At 38.4% G+C, this 15,291-nt stretch overlaps 1 protein-coding gene across 9 annotated transcripts in view; it reads right to left on the bottom strand.

The window, feature by feature from the left end:
* LOC119746309 (A-kinase anchor protein 13-like) overlaps nucleotides 1-15,291 on the bottom strand; it is a 135,106-nt gene that overhangs the window by 72,261 nt on the left and 47,554 nt on the right. For all 9 annotated transcript variants that reach the window (XM_038223181.1, XM_038223184.1, XM_038223182.1 and 6 more), the window contains 2 exons: nucleotides 6,172-6,254; nucleotides 1,149-1,230 (listed from right to left, as the gene is read on the bottom strand). In XM_038223181.1, the coding sequence (XP_038079109.1) occupies nucleotides 1,149-1,230; nucleotides 6,172-6,254 (165 nt within the window). The remainder of the gene's footprint in view (nucleotides 1-1,148; nucleotides 1,231-6,171; nucleotides 6,255-15,291) is intronic.

The raw sequence follows: 15,291 nt of genomic DNA on the forward strand, positions 1-15,291 counted from the left end.
CTTGACCATTACTAGATGATGGATTTATAAGATTTGAAAAATAACATTTTCAGAGTTATTCACAGAGCTCTTAAAAGCTCTGTCACACACAATACATAAAGCAGGAATTGCCTTCGTTTAAGGGTGGCGGGTGATTGAGTTTTGGGCTTTGCCCAAATGCGTTGATCCAACCCAACTGTTGATCCAACCCAAGTAAAGATATGATGGGGTGTCTGTAACACTGACCTCTAATTAACTGGACTGGCTGACAATGCCCATGCATTGAAGCAGTGTCAGCCATCTTGGGTCCCCATGACATAGCTGCAGTAAACGCAACTTTTTGATTGGTTAGTTGGTATTGGATTTCTTCTTCCAAGTTAAGGCGGCAAAAATAAGAATTTTTTTTTAGCTTTTGGTTTCTGGTTTTTTTTGGACCGCTTTTGAAATTTAAACAATCCGGACTGGCCAAATCCAAAGAATTTATTTTTAGGGGAATTATTGTTTGAACTGGGGGGAAATAACCCTCAACTTCAGAACGTGATGTTTTGGGGATCAAGGATGGAGGATCCGTTGCTTCAGAGTGTAACAGCCAGTTCAGTTTAAATACATGTAGTATAGTCATAAACTACACTGATAGGACTTGGGGGCTAGAATGTTCAACTGGTGGAAGTTAGGGGAACATGGGTTGCACTGATGGCAGGGGTGAGATGGGGGGGGGGAGAAATGAAAAATCCACAAAATAATCGGCAGAGGGTTTGGGGGATTCCAGAGAAACGTAGGCTCTATGGATAGTGTGTTATATGTTTGTATTTGGCTAAAGACACCCTTACAAGAACAATTTCTTTTGTTCTTTATTAAAAGTTACAGGTAAAATATGCCTTTATGGTAAAACCTCCGGAATTCCTGATTTCAAAATGGGTTCTTTAAAAAAAATCCTGAAATCAGGAAAAATCCTAGCAAATATCCTAAAATCGGGAAAAAATCCTGACAAATGTCATCCTGCATTCATGTTCATGTACATCTCTGTAGCAGGATATCTGAAAGTGAGCAAACAAGCGAAAGTGTTTCAAATAGGGGAGGGGGGGGGTGGCAAATTTCCCCCTTGCACCACCCCCTTACACTGCCTACGGACGAGGTTACACGAAGGTTAAACAGTTGTGTTTACTCACTTGGAATATGTATTTTTTCGTTCTGGTCGGCGAGTACTGGGCAAGATGAACTAAATCTCGACAAGGACTCTCTTCTTGCATCCTAAAATGACAGAAAAGAACAACCTTTATAAATTTAAAGTTCAGCAGATTTAGTTTTGGATATCTCCAGCTGGTAAAAACAGAGTGCTTGCTGATAATGGATCTGAGAGATCTAAAATCAATTAATCTTAAAGTTGCTCTTCTCAAGCTACATGTATTTATGAGTTTCACCCTAGGTAAAAAAAGGTGTTTTTTTAAAGGTACATGAGCACATTTGCTTTTTGTGCATTTTTTTTTCGTTTGAAGCAACAAAATTATTCAAAATCTTAAGAAGGGTGCATAACAACTCACTTGTTGAAGTTTCAGCTCAGTGGATCCTACGCACATTTTGAGAAAACAGAGATAGTGTACGCACAATTTTTGGGACTGTCTCGTATCTGGATTCTGATGCTACATCGCAAACTCTGTGCCTGCAGCTACATTTTCTAAAACCACCTTCAATGATTGTTTTCTTTCGAATGGTACCATTTCAGACGGAATAATTTCACAGGGTATTTGATACACGTCCTATCTTCACTTTGAGCAAAGATTCTCTTGTTAAATCGGCAGGTACAAAATGTACGTTTCTGGGTGGTTACAAATGTCTGACATGCCTTTAAATTGCCATTTTACTAGCAATCTTCTTGCTATTTTTCTAGTAAACAATCCGTTTGCATTTTACTTACAAAAATTTTACTTCTCCAAATTTCAAATTATATGCAGCCTTACAATAAATTCAGGCATATCTTTTTGCACAGTATGGACGCAAAAGTAACCCAAAATAAGAGTATATTATCAGTGGGTTGATAAAGTCCGAAATAGAGAAGAAAAAAAAAGGTTTTCGTTTCAACAAACATACATATTAAAAATGTGTTAGGGGAAAAAACATTGATCTGATACACCGTACCCTCTGGAGCTGGTGTACAATAGGGAACAAAAGATTGTATACTTCTCCACAGGGCAATTTCTATAGATGAATACGTCTCCACAAGGTTTTCACGAAATAGATATATGGATTTTACTCAAAAACTTGGAATTTCCAAGCTATGTTGATCGTCGCAAATGGAAGAGTCTTAGAAAAGGGATATTAAGTCCAAATTTCAGCTAAGGAAAATTAATTCTGGTTAAAAAAAAGAGCATTTTTAAACTACACTTTCAAACTCAAAAACTTTAGTACACGAGAACAAAGGAATGTCTCCACAAGGATACAAATTCCAGTATGTGTGAATATGTTGAAAAACATGGGTACACAACTTTAATTTGTAACAAACCAAAAAGAAAAACCAACAAAAATACAGATGTACTTGCACTTAAACCTTCCATGGTAACAAACTGTACAGTGAATCATTTGTCACAATGAGTTAAGCCCGCGGTCAAATTTTGAAATAAAATCTCCAAAATATTGAAATCAAATCCGGACTGATGTTCATCGGCGTAACCGAATCCAATCTAGTCAATCTGACTGCCAGCTTCGGGGACCAGTTATCCAATCCGGCTCCCTGTCATCACAACACAGTGTACACATATGCGCTCCGGTGACGTTGATATTTGAACGTCGCTCAAGCCATCTGATATGATTACAGTTTAATGCCAGCATCTCCCCCTGCTGAGTTGAGCTCATCTGCGGTTCCTTGGGAGTGCTGTGTCTACCTCCACGGTCCGCACGCAAGCTATATCGAGATTACTCCCCCTTCCTGGACACTGCACCTAATTGTTACTTTCTCCTTGCAATTGATTGGAATTTTAGTTTTTTTCATAAGGAGTGGGCGCCAGGCAGCATGCATTCCATTTTTCTTTTTCTCTTCGAGGATCACCCGCATAATCTTGCCAGACGTTCCTTCTCCTTTTTTTTTTTTACAGTCTTGGGATGGTAAGGGTTGCCTAGCAACCCTGCCGGGCTTGGAAAACTGAACATCTGGTACGGGGCAGTAATCATAAATTGGAATATATGCATACAGCACAGCCACTATCTGAGTTTACATAATCTTGCGTCTTCAAGATATTCAAGTTTCAGATTCTGAATTCAGTCAATATTTGACCTACATGTACTTCATCCAACTAAACCATACTAAAGCTAGGCCGAATTATTTGTTAGGGATCTCCCAAGCAGATATTGTGACGCGGTTTGTCACAACCAGGCAGAATTGGCCAGAGCTACAAATGGAGAAGCAGCTGCATGGGGGTGTTTTCCAGCGATTTGGAGATTTTTGAAATTTGTGATGCTAATAACGTTTATAATGTTCTGTGAAAGTTTCAAGACTGAAATTTCATTGACAAAGTACCGGTATACAAGCCCCGCTGAAACACTTTTAGAGAGTCTCATCGTGTAGGCCAGATGCATGAAAATATATCTACATGTACATGTATTTCCAGTGAAAAGCTATTTTGAATCAAATGATTCAAATTTTGTGGGCTCTGCGACTAAATACTAGGACAGCCTTGTCTTAAGTGTTCTTTTATTTATTATTTTTTTGTTCTAAATTTAAGTGATGCTTTCCACAAATTTGTAGCAACTGGTAATTGTCCAGGACAGAGTGGACCATAGGACCTCTGCTGCCTGGAGCAGATTGACCATCGGATTAACATTCATCAGATTGTTCTGTTTACCAGAATTGAATGTGTACTTTGATGTTTACTCAGTGACATTATCTTAATATGCAGCCAGACGGCAGATAAATATAGAGTTCTGTGAAATTTCAAATGAATGCGTGAGAACAAGTTATCTGTGTTGGAACACGAGGTTCGCATGTGTACATGTACTTGTGCAACAAACACATGTACAATATAGACCTACAGTGTCTGAATTGTCTGAATTTTGTGAAAACTGGGCTGGCTTTCCGCTAGGGCTGTGCATCGGAACCTGGTGCCCGAGGACCCGACCGCTGATGTCAGGAACCGGTTCCAGATTATGGAATCGGACAATGGAAAAGAGAGGTTTTGAATGCCATTTGGGAGGAATTTTCAAAATGAAAACCAGGCTACATGGAAAACCAAAACAGATTTCACATTCAGTGATGTGTTCAGATTTTGCATACATTGAGTGCTTGAGCTAACAGGCATGGAAGTACCCTTGTAATGGCCAACAAAACCGTAGCCGTTATATCAAAACCGAATTGGTATGTACATTGTAGTAAAGGAAATTATCAATTTTTTTTGATTGAGTCATCTAAAAATTTAACAGATACCTAAACCCCAAATATGTTCCTGCTTTTTTTTTTTTTTTTTTTTTTTATAAAGTGAAATCAAACCTACAATGATGAGCAGTGCTGTATCAAACATTTAGCTAGAGACCAATCTGAGCACGCTATCAATTCTATCACGAAGGCCCCCTTCAATGGAGAAAGCACTGTGCTAGCTGTTGTTCAGATAATCAGCCACACGGCAGTTGCTTTGTACAATAGTGTGCACAATAGTTTCTCCATTGAAGGGCGCCTTTGTCATGTACAGTAATCATGGGCCTAGATTCGTCTAGAGAACATCATGCACTGCCGGGAGGCAACGTGACTCTATAAACAAGAAACTGATCTCAAAAACTTTTTCTTACAAATTTAAAATCAAACTCTGCCAGCAAATTAAAGGAGATATTCCACACAAAGTTGCCTCCCGTTCGAGATAAATGAAGACACTCATAACAAAGGTTTTTCTTGTTTAAAGTTACAAGCAGTTCCTTACCAGCAGTATTCCCACGCATTTTTGAACTCTGCGTATAATCCATGGTCCCAATCCATCATCCTGCATACTGCCAGCAGAGCAAGCGAGCGAGCGTAAAAAACCCTCTCCACCCAGGATATTGCTAAACCCACACCGCAAAATGAATATATCCTTCGCAAGTGGGAGTATTTAAATCCAAAAAAAAAAAAAGCTGGGATTTCAGAGCAGTAACTAGGGGCCGCTTTTCCTGGTAATTTCAAACATCCTCCAGGGTTGGGGGAGAGGTGGGGGTTTTCTTTCAGAGCCCAACCCAACCAGGTCCATGAAGGAAATGTTCAGTTAACTCCAGGACGATTCAAAATCGCGACTTCCCGTTGAAGGAAGCCCCAGTCAGTCAGTCATTCAAGCTTGGTCATTCTGTCAGCAGCCTTTTTGTGTGCGTTTCCCCAGGAACTTGAGTTTCATATCATTCTCTGCTTCAAATTTGCTTGGTAGCAGATTAAAAATAACTCAGTTTCTCTTGAACTGGCGTAAATGTGACAAGCGATAGCACACCCTCGGGGAAGGGAGGGTCACACGGGCGTGGGTGAAACCACCCTCTTTCTGGCTACTTTTCCAATTTGAGAAATTGCTTATTCAGTTCCGCCAAACTTTTAATGAGAATTGACCTGAAGAGTTAACACCCAGATAAAACAGAGATTCTGTGTCCACTGCCAGCTTTAGAAACATACGGTGTAACAAGAAAAGATAAAATACATTTTGTGAAGGAAACCCAATGAAATCATTGGGGTGCTGTGGTCCAATGGTTACGGTGTTCGACTCGTGTGCCGTGGTACATGGGTTCGAATCCTGACCGTGGGAACATGGTGCTTGTGCTCTTGAGCAAGGCACTTTACCATTGTTGCTTCGTCCTTTCGGATGGGACGTAAAGCCGTAGGTCCCGTGTGTTGTGTAATGCACGTTAAAGAACCCAGTAACACTTGTCACTAAGAGATGGGGTTTGCCCCGGTGTTTCTGGCAGTGGCAGCAATAATGCGCTGCAGCACCTAGCAAAAAGGTGCTACACAATGGGCCTCATATGTTCATATACTTCATTTACTTGTCTTTGGTTGCATTCTTCCCCAGCGCTTTGTATCCTCTGGCAAAAGGCGCTATATAAATACAGTTGTTATTATCATTATTATTATTATTTAAAAAAAAACACAAGGAAAACCCCAACTATTTCAATACTGGATGAAAAGTTTCATACAGCACATCCTATTTAAATTATATTTTTATTAAAAAAAATGAGACAAATGATGCAAAGTCTTACCTCTGTTGTGAGAAACTCCTTGTTGCTGGCCCGCAGCTTCTGAACTTTGGTGTTTAGCGAGTGGAGATGCGCTATGCTCTCTTCTGAAAGTGAGAGGTCAAAACCAGGTTTAAAAGCGCTGTTTGTAATCACGCAGGTATCCATGTTGCCAACTTTTATTTTATCGTTAATATTCCTTTCAAAGGCTTGCCACCTGACGCTAGGAAGATTTTACAGGTTTCTGTCGGTCGCGGTCAAAGTTACATTACCTGTTCAGAGATGTGAAAGTTTTCATTTTTGATTTCATTTTCAGAGTGCAGACGTGGGTACCGTGAAGTTTTTAAACACTGAAGGCACGAGGATTGAAGCTCTTCGTGTGCCTTGGCGAAAGAAAGTACTGTAGCTCTGTTTAAACGATGCACAATTCTCCAGTTGGAAAAAAGTTTGTAAGAGTTTATCTCTATGATGCTAATGACGGCAATGATCTACGAGTTTATGTATTCATTCTTTCGTTGAAAGCGAGGGCAAGAATGATGAAAACGTTGATGATAAAAGTTTGTATCCAAGTCATTCACAGTACAAGAGACATTGCTTTAAAAGCCCAATCCATCTATTTTACATAGAATTTAATAGTTATGGAAACAGCCATAGGCTATCGGTATTTCGCGCCGTGATTACTCGAACACAGTGCTTCCTCGAGCGACACTCCGTCACAATTATTCTACTTCTTTAAATCCTGAGTTTCATTTCCATGAAACTGGCCATTGGCTATTCTATCAATTGCAGGCTTTCCTCTCATGCATGTATACATAACATTTACAAAATGTATACATAATGACGAGAGGACATTGACTTCATCTCCAAAATGTTAAATGCCTGACATCCCACAGCTGACCGCACTGCTTTCTCTGAAGAGACACTAATGAGTAAATACATATGGCATCTATCATGTATCACAACATTCACCATTTGGTTTCATAATGGCACGTTCCACGTCCGTTGAACGACAAGAAAATAAATCATTATCATCATCATCATCATCATCATCTTCTGTCGATTACAATTTTTACATGTCCATGTAGATCTCCATTGGGAATCTTCCAAGAAGTCGTTTCAATGACTTGTGAAAGACATTCAAGGAAAACTCATCTAGTAATGTTTCCAGAGTGCGCGCAATTTTTACGACGCAGTCCGCGAGAACAATCAACGACATCCATCACCAAATTGCGTATCTCCATTAGAAACCTATTAATACCAAGCGACAATCGGCTCGTAGATGACCAATGCGACTGGGGTATCAAAATAGCGCATCAAAATACATGCACCACTGCAACATGATCAAGACGCTGTAAATTCGTGAATGCAATCCAAAGTTGACATCTCCAAAAGAAGCCTGAGAAACAGTTCTGTAACACTTCCAAAAATAAAAGGCAATTCCAAGAATCATCACAGCTAGAGAGAGAGTGGTGCCCAATACAACAAAGAATTGCTTGCACTGGCAGACTTGTAATACTCCACACTGCGTGCACTGCACCAAAACACAGCCGACTGGGCAGGCTCTGTCGGGCTGTTCTCACGCATTCCTTCTATTTCCCAATCACCTTGGCACATGAAACAGCTAATGATTTTTTGTCTTGCCGCCCAGCATGCCAATTCAGCTACCCCTGAGTGGCCGATCTCATTCTTATCAACCTTCATGCCGCTCTTCAGAGCCATTTTTTTTTTTTTTTTTACTCGGGCCATCGTTTCTAAGAGCAACTCTCTGAAAAGTGAAGAGGGCAGGTTGCACAATCGTCCAAGGCCAAACAAATAATTGCAATCATGAATGTACAGCGAGAGTGAACTGAAGTACTTTACATCAATGCTAATATCGACCACACAGTTCATTTAGTAATGCTAAACTGTCAATATCAATCTCAGACCTACAAAAAATAAGAGTATCACACAATGGTACCTCTTAATTTAAAACACTGAAACACTTCTTTTCCTTAAGTTTTGTAGTCATACAATTATCTTCTAAAATAACAGCCACCTTTTTTGTGTAGTTATACAGTATATTATGTTCAAATTATACAGTATACACATGTACCGTATTATACAAATAATGAATGTTTATGATTGCAATGGTAAAAATAAATTAATGAGGTGGCAGATGGAATGTTCCATTCCACGAGGCGAAGAAGGGACCATTCCATCTGTCGTCGAAGGAAACTACTTTTTTTTCCATTGCACAAATGTGAAACATTCATAATATACAAATATTGACTGCTTCAAGTGGTGTAGTAAAACTAGCCTCCCGAGGTGATCCATCGACATTTTATTTTCCCAAGGTGAAGCCGAGGGAAAATGGAATGCTCCATGGATCACCGAGGGAGGCTAGTTTTACTTCACCATGAGATAAAGCATTCAGTATTTGTTTTATAACACTTCACCCACAGATTCTGCTTGGTTTTAATATTTTAAATTATTTAAATCTGAACACCGATAAAATAAGCTTCAATTTCAATTGGGAAATGTATTTCTGTCTTCCAAACCACCCATTTACGAAATGTTTGAACCCAACTCAGTGGCGCGCTCTCTTGGGAACAATACGCGCTATGCACAACACTCAACGCGCACACCAGCATGCATTTGCACACAAATACAGCGCCGTGGATATAGTACTTTGGTTGCTACGGGTATAGTACTTTTGGCCGTGCACAGAAATATAGCAAAAATAGAAAGTATCATGTGACTCGCTCTCGGCCATTCAAGACACAGAATCTGTGGGTGAGGTGTTTTTATTTGTGTTATACAATGCCTGAATATACCCTCGTCATCTGACTAGTAACTTGTAAACTGGTACTATGAATGTACAGCATGAGACCCATCAGAGCAATGGAAGTTCTATTTACTGTGGAATGGAACTTTTATGTTTGTGGTGCGGCTGCACAGTGCGTTGGAAAGCATAATTCAATGACATGTGACCAACGACCCACGCCAAACAGATGACGGGGATTCATTCAGGTGTTGTATAAAAGCATATACTGCATTCACAAGATTGAGTTTGCAATAGGTTTGAACTTAATCAGTGCATTTCATAAAGACTGTAATCACACAGTATCAATGGTTGAGTGCTGAGACTTCTGCACTAGTAAGCAGGAAGTCATGTGTTCGAGTCCCACATGAGTAGTTTGTGAACCTTTTTCTCACAATCAATCGGGACAACACCGAGTAAACGGTGTTTAAACAAATGCGTCGGTGAAGGGCAAAACCCAATATTGAATTATGTACTTTAGCCTCTCAGTATTCACAATTTTGTTTTTTAATTCCAAAAAATACTGAGATCGATTTGAAACATTATTGCTTCTTTAACATTGAGATACCAAGCTGGGTAAACATTCCTGATACATACTGGTGATGTAGCAATTTAATGAAGATTAAAACTACTGTATTCCCTTCAACCTATTAGCAGATGTTCTACATTGTATTAAATTGTGTTTATTCACTGAAGAACCCATAAAACCACAGAGTGGCCAGGCAGTCTCGGGCATTACAGAGAGTGACGGGCAAGGCAGTATGGTTTTTTTTTTTCACGGCACCGTAAATATATGTTCTTGTACACTGAATGTACGGTATGAAAACAATACGCCTCTGTACTGATGACGTCACAATTTGTTTACATGTGCACTTTCCTATGGAGCCAGTGGGGGCCCACGGCCCACTGAGCACCATGGGAAAGCACACACGTAAACAAAGTGTGACGTCATCAGTACAGAGGGTTATTGGTTGGAGTTCAGTTTATCTTATAGTGGCAGAGCAATTCCAGCATTACGAAAGGAAGTGTAATGTCCGTGAAAGAGCCAGTTAACCATGATATCTAATTAATGATTTAGAGAAATGATCCAAAACTCCTTGTCTGTTATCTCTTTGACCATTACTAGACGACAGATGTACAACCGTATATCAATAAAAAGCCTGAAATACTATTAAAAAAAAACCTGACACTACCCTTACCCCTTTCAAAAATGTGTTTTCTGGATGTTTCAGACCAAATCCAGCACTTTCAATTTGTCACATTTTTTTTGCAAAAAAACCTGAATTCAGGTTAAAACCTGAAAAGTGGCATCTATGATGATATAAGATTTGGAAAAAAAAAATGCTTTTTCAGGTTTATTAACTGAGCTCAGAAGAGCTCTGTCACATACATGTACATGTACATTACATAACGCTGGATTTGCTCCGTAGTTTTTCAACAAATTATTTATTCTGTGGACATTCTACTGATGAATAATCTTCAAGCATGTATATGAAGTATATGAAAACATGTACATGTTAATAACCTCCATTTTTTTTGGGGGGGGGGTTGGTTGGCTTTTTTTCATCATGTTTTTCGCCAATTTGTTTGTCAAAACTGAGCCGAATGGATAAGACTTATCGTCTATCCGAGTGTGAGTGCAGTGTCCACAAGCTTGATACACCTTCAGCCCATCTTGGCCAACCGTGGGCTGTGGTTTGTTGCTGCCGTCTTCCCATTCCATGACCTTTTGATAGGCTGGTGGGTGGGCATTCTGACAAGATTCTTGTATGCGGATCACGCTGCCCCGGCATGTCTGGACATTATCCCCCTCCCACCCCCCCCCCTTTCCCACCCCCACTACCTCTTTGAAATGCCAAGGATCTGTCACTGTATCCTTATGGATGAAATTCTATTTTCATGGCATTAATTGTGTGTGCTCTGTCTTAATTTTTGCTATTTTAAGTTTCGCTTCAATGAGAAATCTCCTGCTACTACCGAAACAGTAGGCCATCTTATTGTTTTGATTTATTTTAAGTTTTATCAAGTTTTTAATGAATAATGCAAGTGTCTTTTTTTAATTCTTTTTTTTTCTGTTAGCAGCGCTGCGGTGTCGGACAAATATTTCTACAATGCACATAATGCAAGTTATTAACAAGTGGATTTTAATTTTGATAAAATTTAGTTAATTATTAGGTGTGTAATGATTTAAAAAAAAAAAATGCATCCAACCTTTTTTTGGCTGTAGTAGAAATCGGCTCGTGTCGGACAAACATTTTTGACAGTTCAAGAGTGCGCATAATAAAAGTTATTATCATGAAGTGGATTTTAATTTTGATAAAATTTAATTAGTTATTACATGTGTACTTATTAAAAAAAAATTTCATCGAACTTTTTTGGATGTAGTAGAAATGAGCTCGTGTCGGACAAACATTTCGGACAGTTCAACAGTGTGCATAATAAAAGTTATTATCATCAAGTGGATTTTAATTTTGATAAAATTTAGTTAGTTATTACATTTGTAATGATTTAATAAAAAAAGCATTCATCCAACTTTTTTGGCTGTAGTAGAAATCGGCTCATAACACCACAGTGTTGGATGTATTCAGACAAATTGATTTTTTTGTGTACTGATTAATTAATTTTTCAGTTGAAAGTAACAGCTGAACTGTTCAACATAACCTTCTAAAAATTATAAACATTTCATCTGTTGCATGTGGATTTTTTGAATTTTTTTCATTGATGTTTATAATTCCGTGGAATTGCCCATCTATATCACAAACTTGTACAATCACAAATCAATGTACATGTACATGTAATTCGTTCGCTTTTTGACAAGCTAGCTGAAAAGACTTATCAGGGGAAATCAGTTTTCATCAAGGTAAATTTGCTCAGTCCGTCCTCGGACAGAAATTTTCTGTTTGCTCAGAAACAGAAGAATCGCAGATTACATTGTATCAACCGGCAAACGCTTTCATTGTCATGTTAATGGCTTTTGAGTAGCCCGATGTTGCAACTGGGTCGACAAGATAAGGACCGAACGGTCAGTCCGGGCTTACGGGCGAAATGTCAGAGCTAATTAAATCCCTGAACGACAGAACCACTCATGGTAATGCATGCGTTAGCTTACTTCTGCCATTTGGGATTTACAACGGCAAGTTGTAAAAATCTATTCGTATGTCTGTTTCAATATTTCCTCGCATCGGAATCATAATTGTCTTTTTAGAAGCAGTACTGAAGAGTGCATTCAGTGGAGCATTATGCATTTGCATAATCACGGTTACTTTTCGTAGAACTTTTTAAGAAAATCGCTTGAATGAGTTGACCAAGCTAGCCAAAAACAATGGACAACAGCAGGCCATTCTGGCCGAGCTGGTTAGAGGTCGAAATGAGGGTTTGCGGGTATTAGGAAAGAGAATACAATTCTTCTTACAACACCGTTTATTACACTTTAATCAGACATTCCAAAGACAAGTTTATATGGCTGTTGAAAGTTTGCATTTATCGACAGGTCTAGAAAGTATTAATACTGAGAAAAAGGCTCTTAAAGTTTCAATTTTTGTATTCATGAAAAAAAAAGATGCTAATTGTTTTTCCCTAAAAACTGTTTTATTTCATGATATGTGCAGTAGACATATCAAAGATTACAAATATCAATAAATTTGAAAATCAACAAAAAATCACCCGCAGTTTTGTCTCATTTTGCCAGAACACCTCACAATTGTCTTCAACCACAACAACCAAAGGCAACATTTTTGAAGACAAACAGAAACATATATTTGAGAAAAACATAAAACATTTTATATCATTTTATGAGCCAGTTATAACATGTACAGTGTACATATAGATGTACAGATTTTTGCTGTTTTCAATACAATTTTGAAGTGCATCCTAGTGTTATATTTTAATTTCAAGTGTCCCCGTGCCTGTTATAAGGTTGGTAAGTCGTCTTTTTGGGGGGGGGGGGGTGGGAGGCTTTTGGTTTAGAGGCTTACAAAGTTATTAAATGTGTATATTCACAAACAAAACCGTGATGTCATGCAAGGCAGAAGCTTCAGTGTTTCAGTAGCAAAAGTTGCTAGCATCTTGGGTTTTGCCGTGGTAAACTTTCTGGGCTGTTTTTTTTTTTGGGGGGGGGTGTTTTTTTTGGGGGGGGGGTGTGTTCATTGTTTATTCAGCACACAACAATCAGGTATTTAGAAAGCATTTGATACAATTGTTTTCAGTAAACCACATTTTGGGTTCATGATTTGTATACTAAAATCTGCAAGCTGTATATAGATCCCATCCTGATGTGACATCACAGCTCAGTGCCCTAATTTGTAAGGTACATCATGGGACATTTTGAAGGTAATATACAACATTTATAAACATCAAAAAAACAAAACTACGGAATTGTTATGAAATAGCTTACTTGACTGTAAGTCAATAATAGTCTCAAGCATCATGTGAAATCATGGCACCTGGTGTGCTGTCATTTTCAAGAAAAGTGGAAGTTTTGTATCAATTTCCAATGATGATCAGCCAACCATTATTGGAAATAAAAATACTTTTTTCAAATACTGCCCCCAATTTACCAAATTTAATTAATCCACATTTTGTTTGCAATCCGCTACGCATCCGTGAACGGGTGCAAGCAAGCTAGTCTGGTTCCCTGACCTGACAATTTCCCGACACCTATAAATTGCTCCATTTCGTCTGAAGTAGGGTCAGTGAACCAGACAACAAGTACAGCAATTTTTTTTTCTTGTTTTTTCCAACATCTATGAACACAAAACTTTAAACAGGTCAGTGTAACAATATTTGCTATAAAATACTAATTCTCAAACCCATCAATTTCTGAAAATTACAGCAAAAGCAAATATTGTATATTACCCCTAAATGTTGTAAAAGTACACTTACACATATATAAAAACCTTAAAACGTTGTCGTATAATGTTCATCCAGTTCAGAGGAATGGAATATGTTTCAATGTAAAATTCATTTCATGGACCCTTTAACATAAATGTCATTTCAAACCATTTGTTCAAAGTTCACATAGAGAATTGTTTGCGGTGGACTTTGTACAGAAGTGGCATGATATGGTCTGTGTTGCTAAATTTGAACAACAAAGCAATGTACAAGCATTGAATTTATTGAAGGGATTACATGGATATACATGAAATGCTTCAGGGTAACTTGGTTTGTAAATCTGTATTAAACATCTTCTGGGCAATTTCCTGAGTGATATTGTCTGAAATCAAACAAAACCACTTGAAACCAAACAAAATGTTGTATAAAGAGCAAATTACATTGTACTTCGCATCCGTGCCAAAAGTTGCAATGACGAACACTGAACAGGGACATTTTATAAATTTGTGGTCCAAAAGTGTGACATTTTGCCGTCCCTGTTACACTTGACCTGTGTGTAATTTGACATGCAAATATCATTAAAATTGACTTCAAACCATTTTGATTTGTTTAGCAGGCACTTTTGCATTACATAATCTCTGTTGGAGGTAGAAGGCATTAAAGAACGTGTTCTGAATTTACAAAATCGTATGTCAGATGTAACAGGGAACCCCCCCCAAAAAAAATAAATAAAAAAAATTGGACCCCAAATTTAAAGAATGACCCAAAAGCATAAAATGTGCAGTCTGCGAAGTTTGAAAATATCAGCAATTTTATTTGAAAGACACAAAGAAAGCAGTTTTTGCACAACAGAAATTGCTGGGCGATTGATTTTTTTTCCCACAAGGGAAAATAGCAGGAGATCAGTGGCAAGTAATATCCAGGATATGATACCTGCATTTTGCTGGTGGTATTTCTTTTTTCTTTTCTTTTCTTAGACTGTCTTTGGAATCCAATTTCCAGAAGTGTCCTTTCTTTGTAAGTCTTTAATTTCCCCTTTTTGAAAACAAAAAGATATCGTAGTTCACCCCACTTCGAAAGGTCACGCCAAGTATTACTGTGCACACAGCATTCGGCTCTACCTATTAAGAACCCCTGAAATATTGCCAAAACACTCTTGAGAGTAGCCATGATACTGGGCATCTCTCCTGAATGCAGAAAGACAATTTATCTGACTGTGTTGTTACTTTCCAGACAAATTGTGTGCTCTGGAAAAGAAAAAATTCTTGAGTTGAGTTGACATTTCTCTAGCACACCAAGGGAGAAGTCGGAGAGAAGTTGCTGAACATTGCAAGGTATTTGGCCTGAAATCTATGTGTCCGTTTTCGGTTTGCGTAATGCATTGCATTGCGTGTTACCAGTTGAGTATCTGCGATACGTATTCTGAAAATCCGTGCGGTTGTATTTCTTTGAACACTTGACGGACTTTTGTAAAAGTAAAAGCAGTTTTGTGACTAGAAATAATAGGGGCAGTA

Source organism: Patiria miniata, unplaced genomic scaffold (genome assembly GCF_015706575.1).
Source record: "Patiria miniata isolate m_02_andy unplaced genomic scaffold, ASM1570657v1 HiC_scaffold_7, whole genome shotgun sequence".
NCBI lineage: Eukaryota > Metazoa > Echinodermata > Asteroidea > Valvatida > Asterinidae > Patiria > Patiria miniata.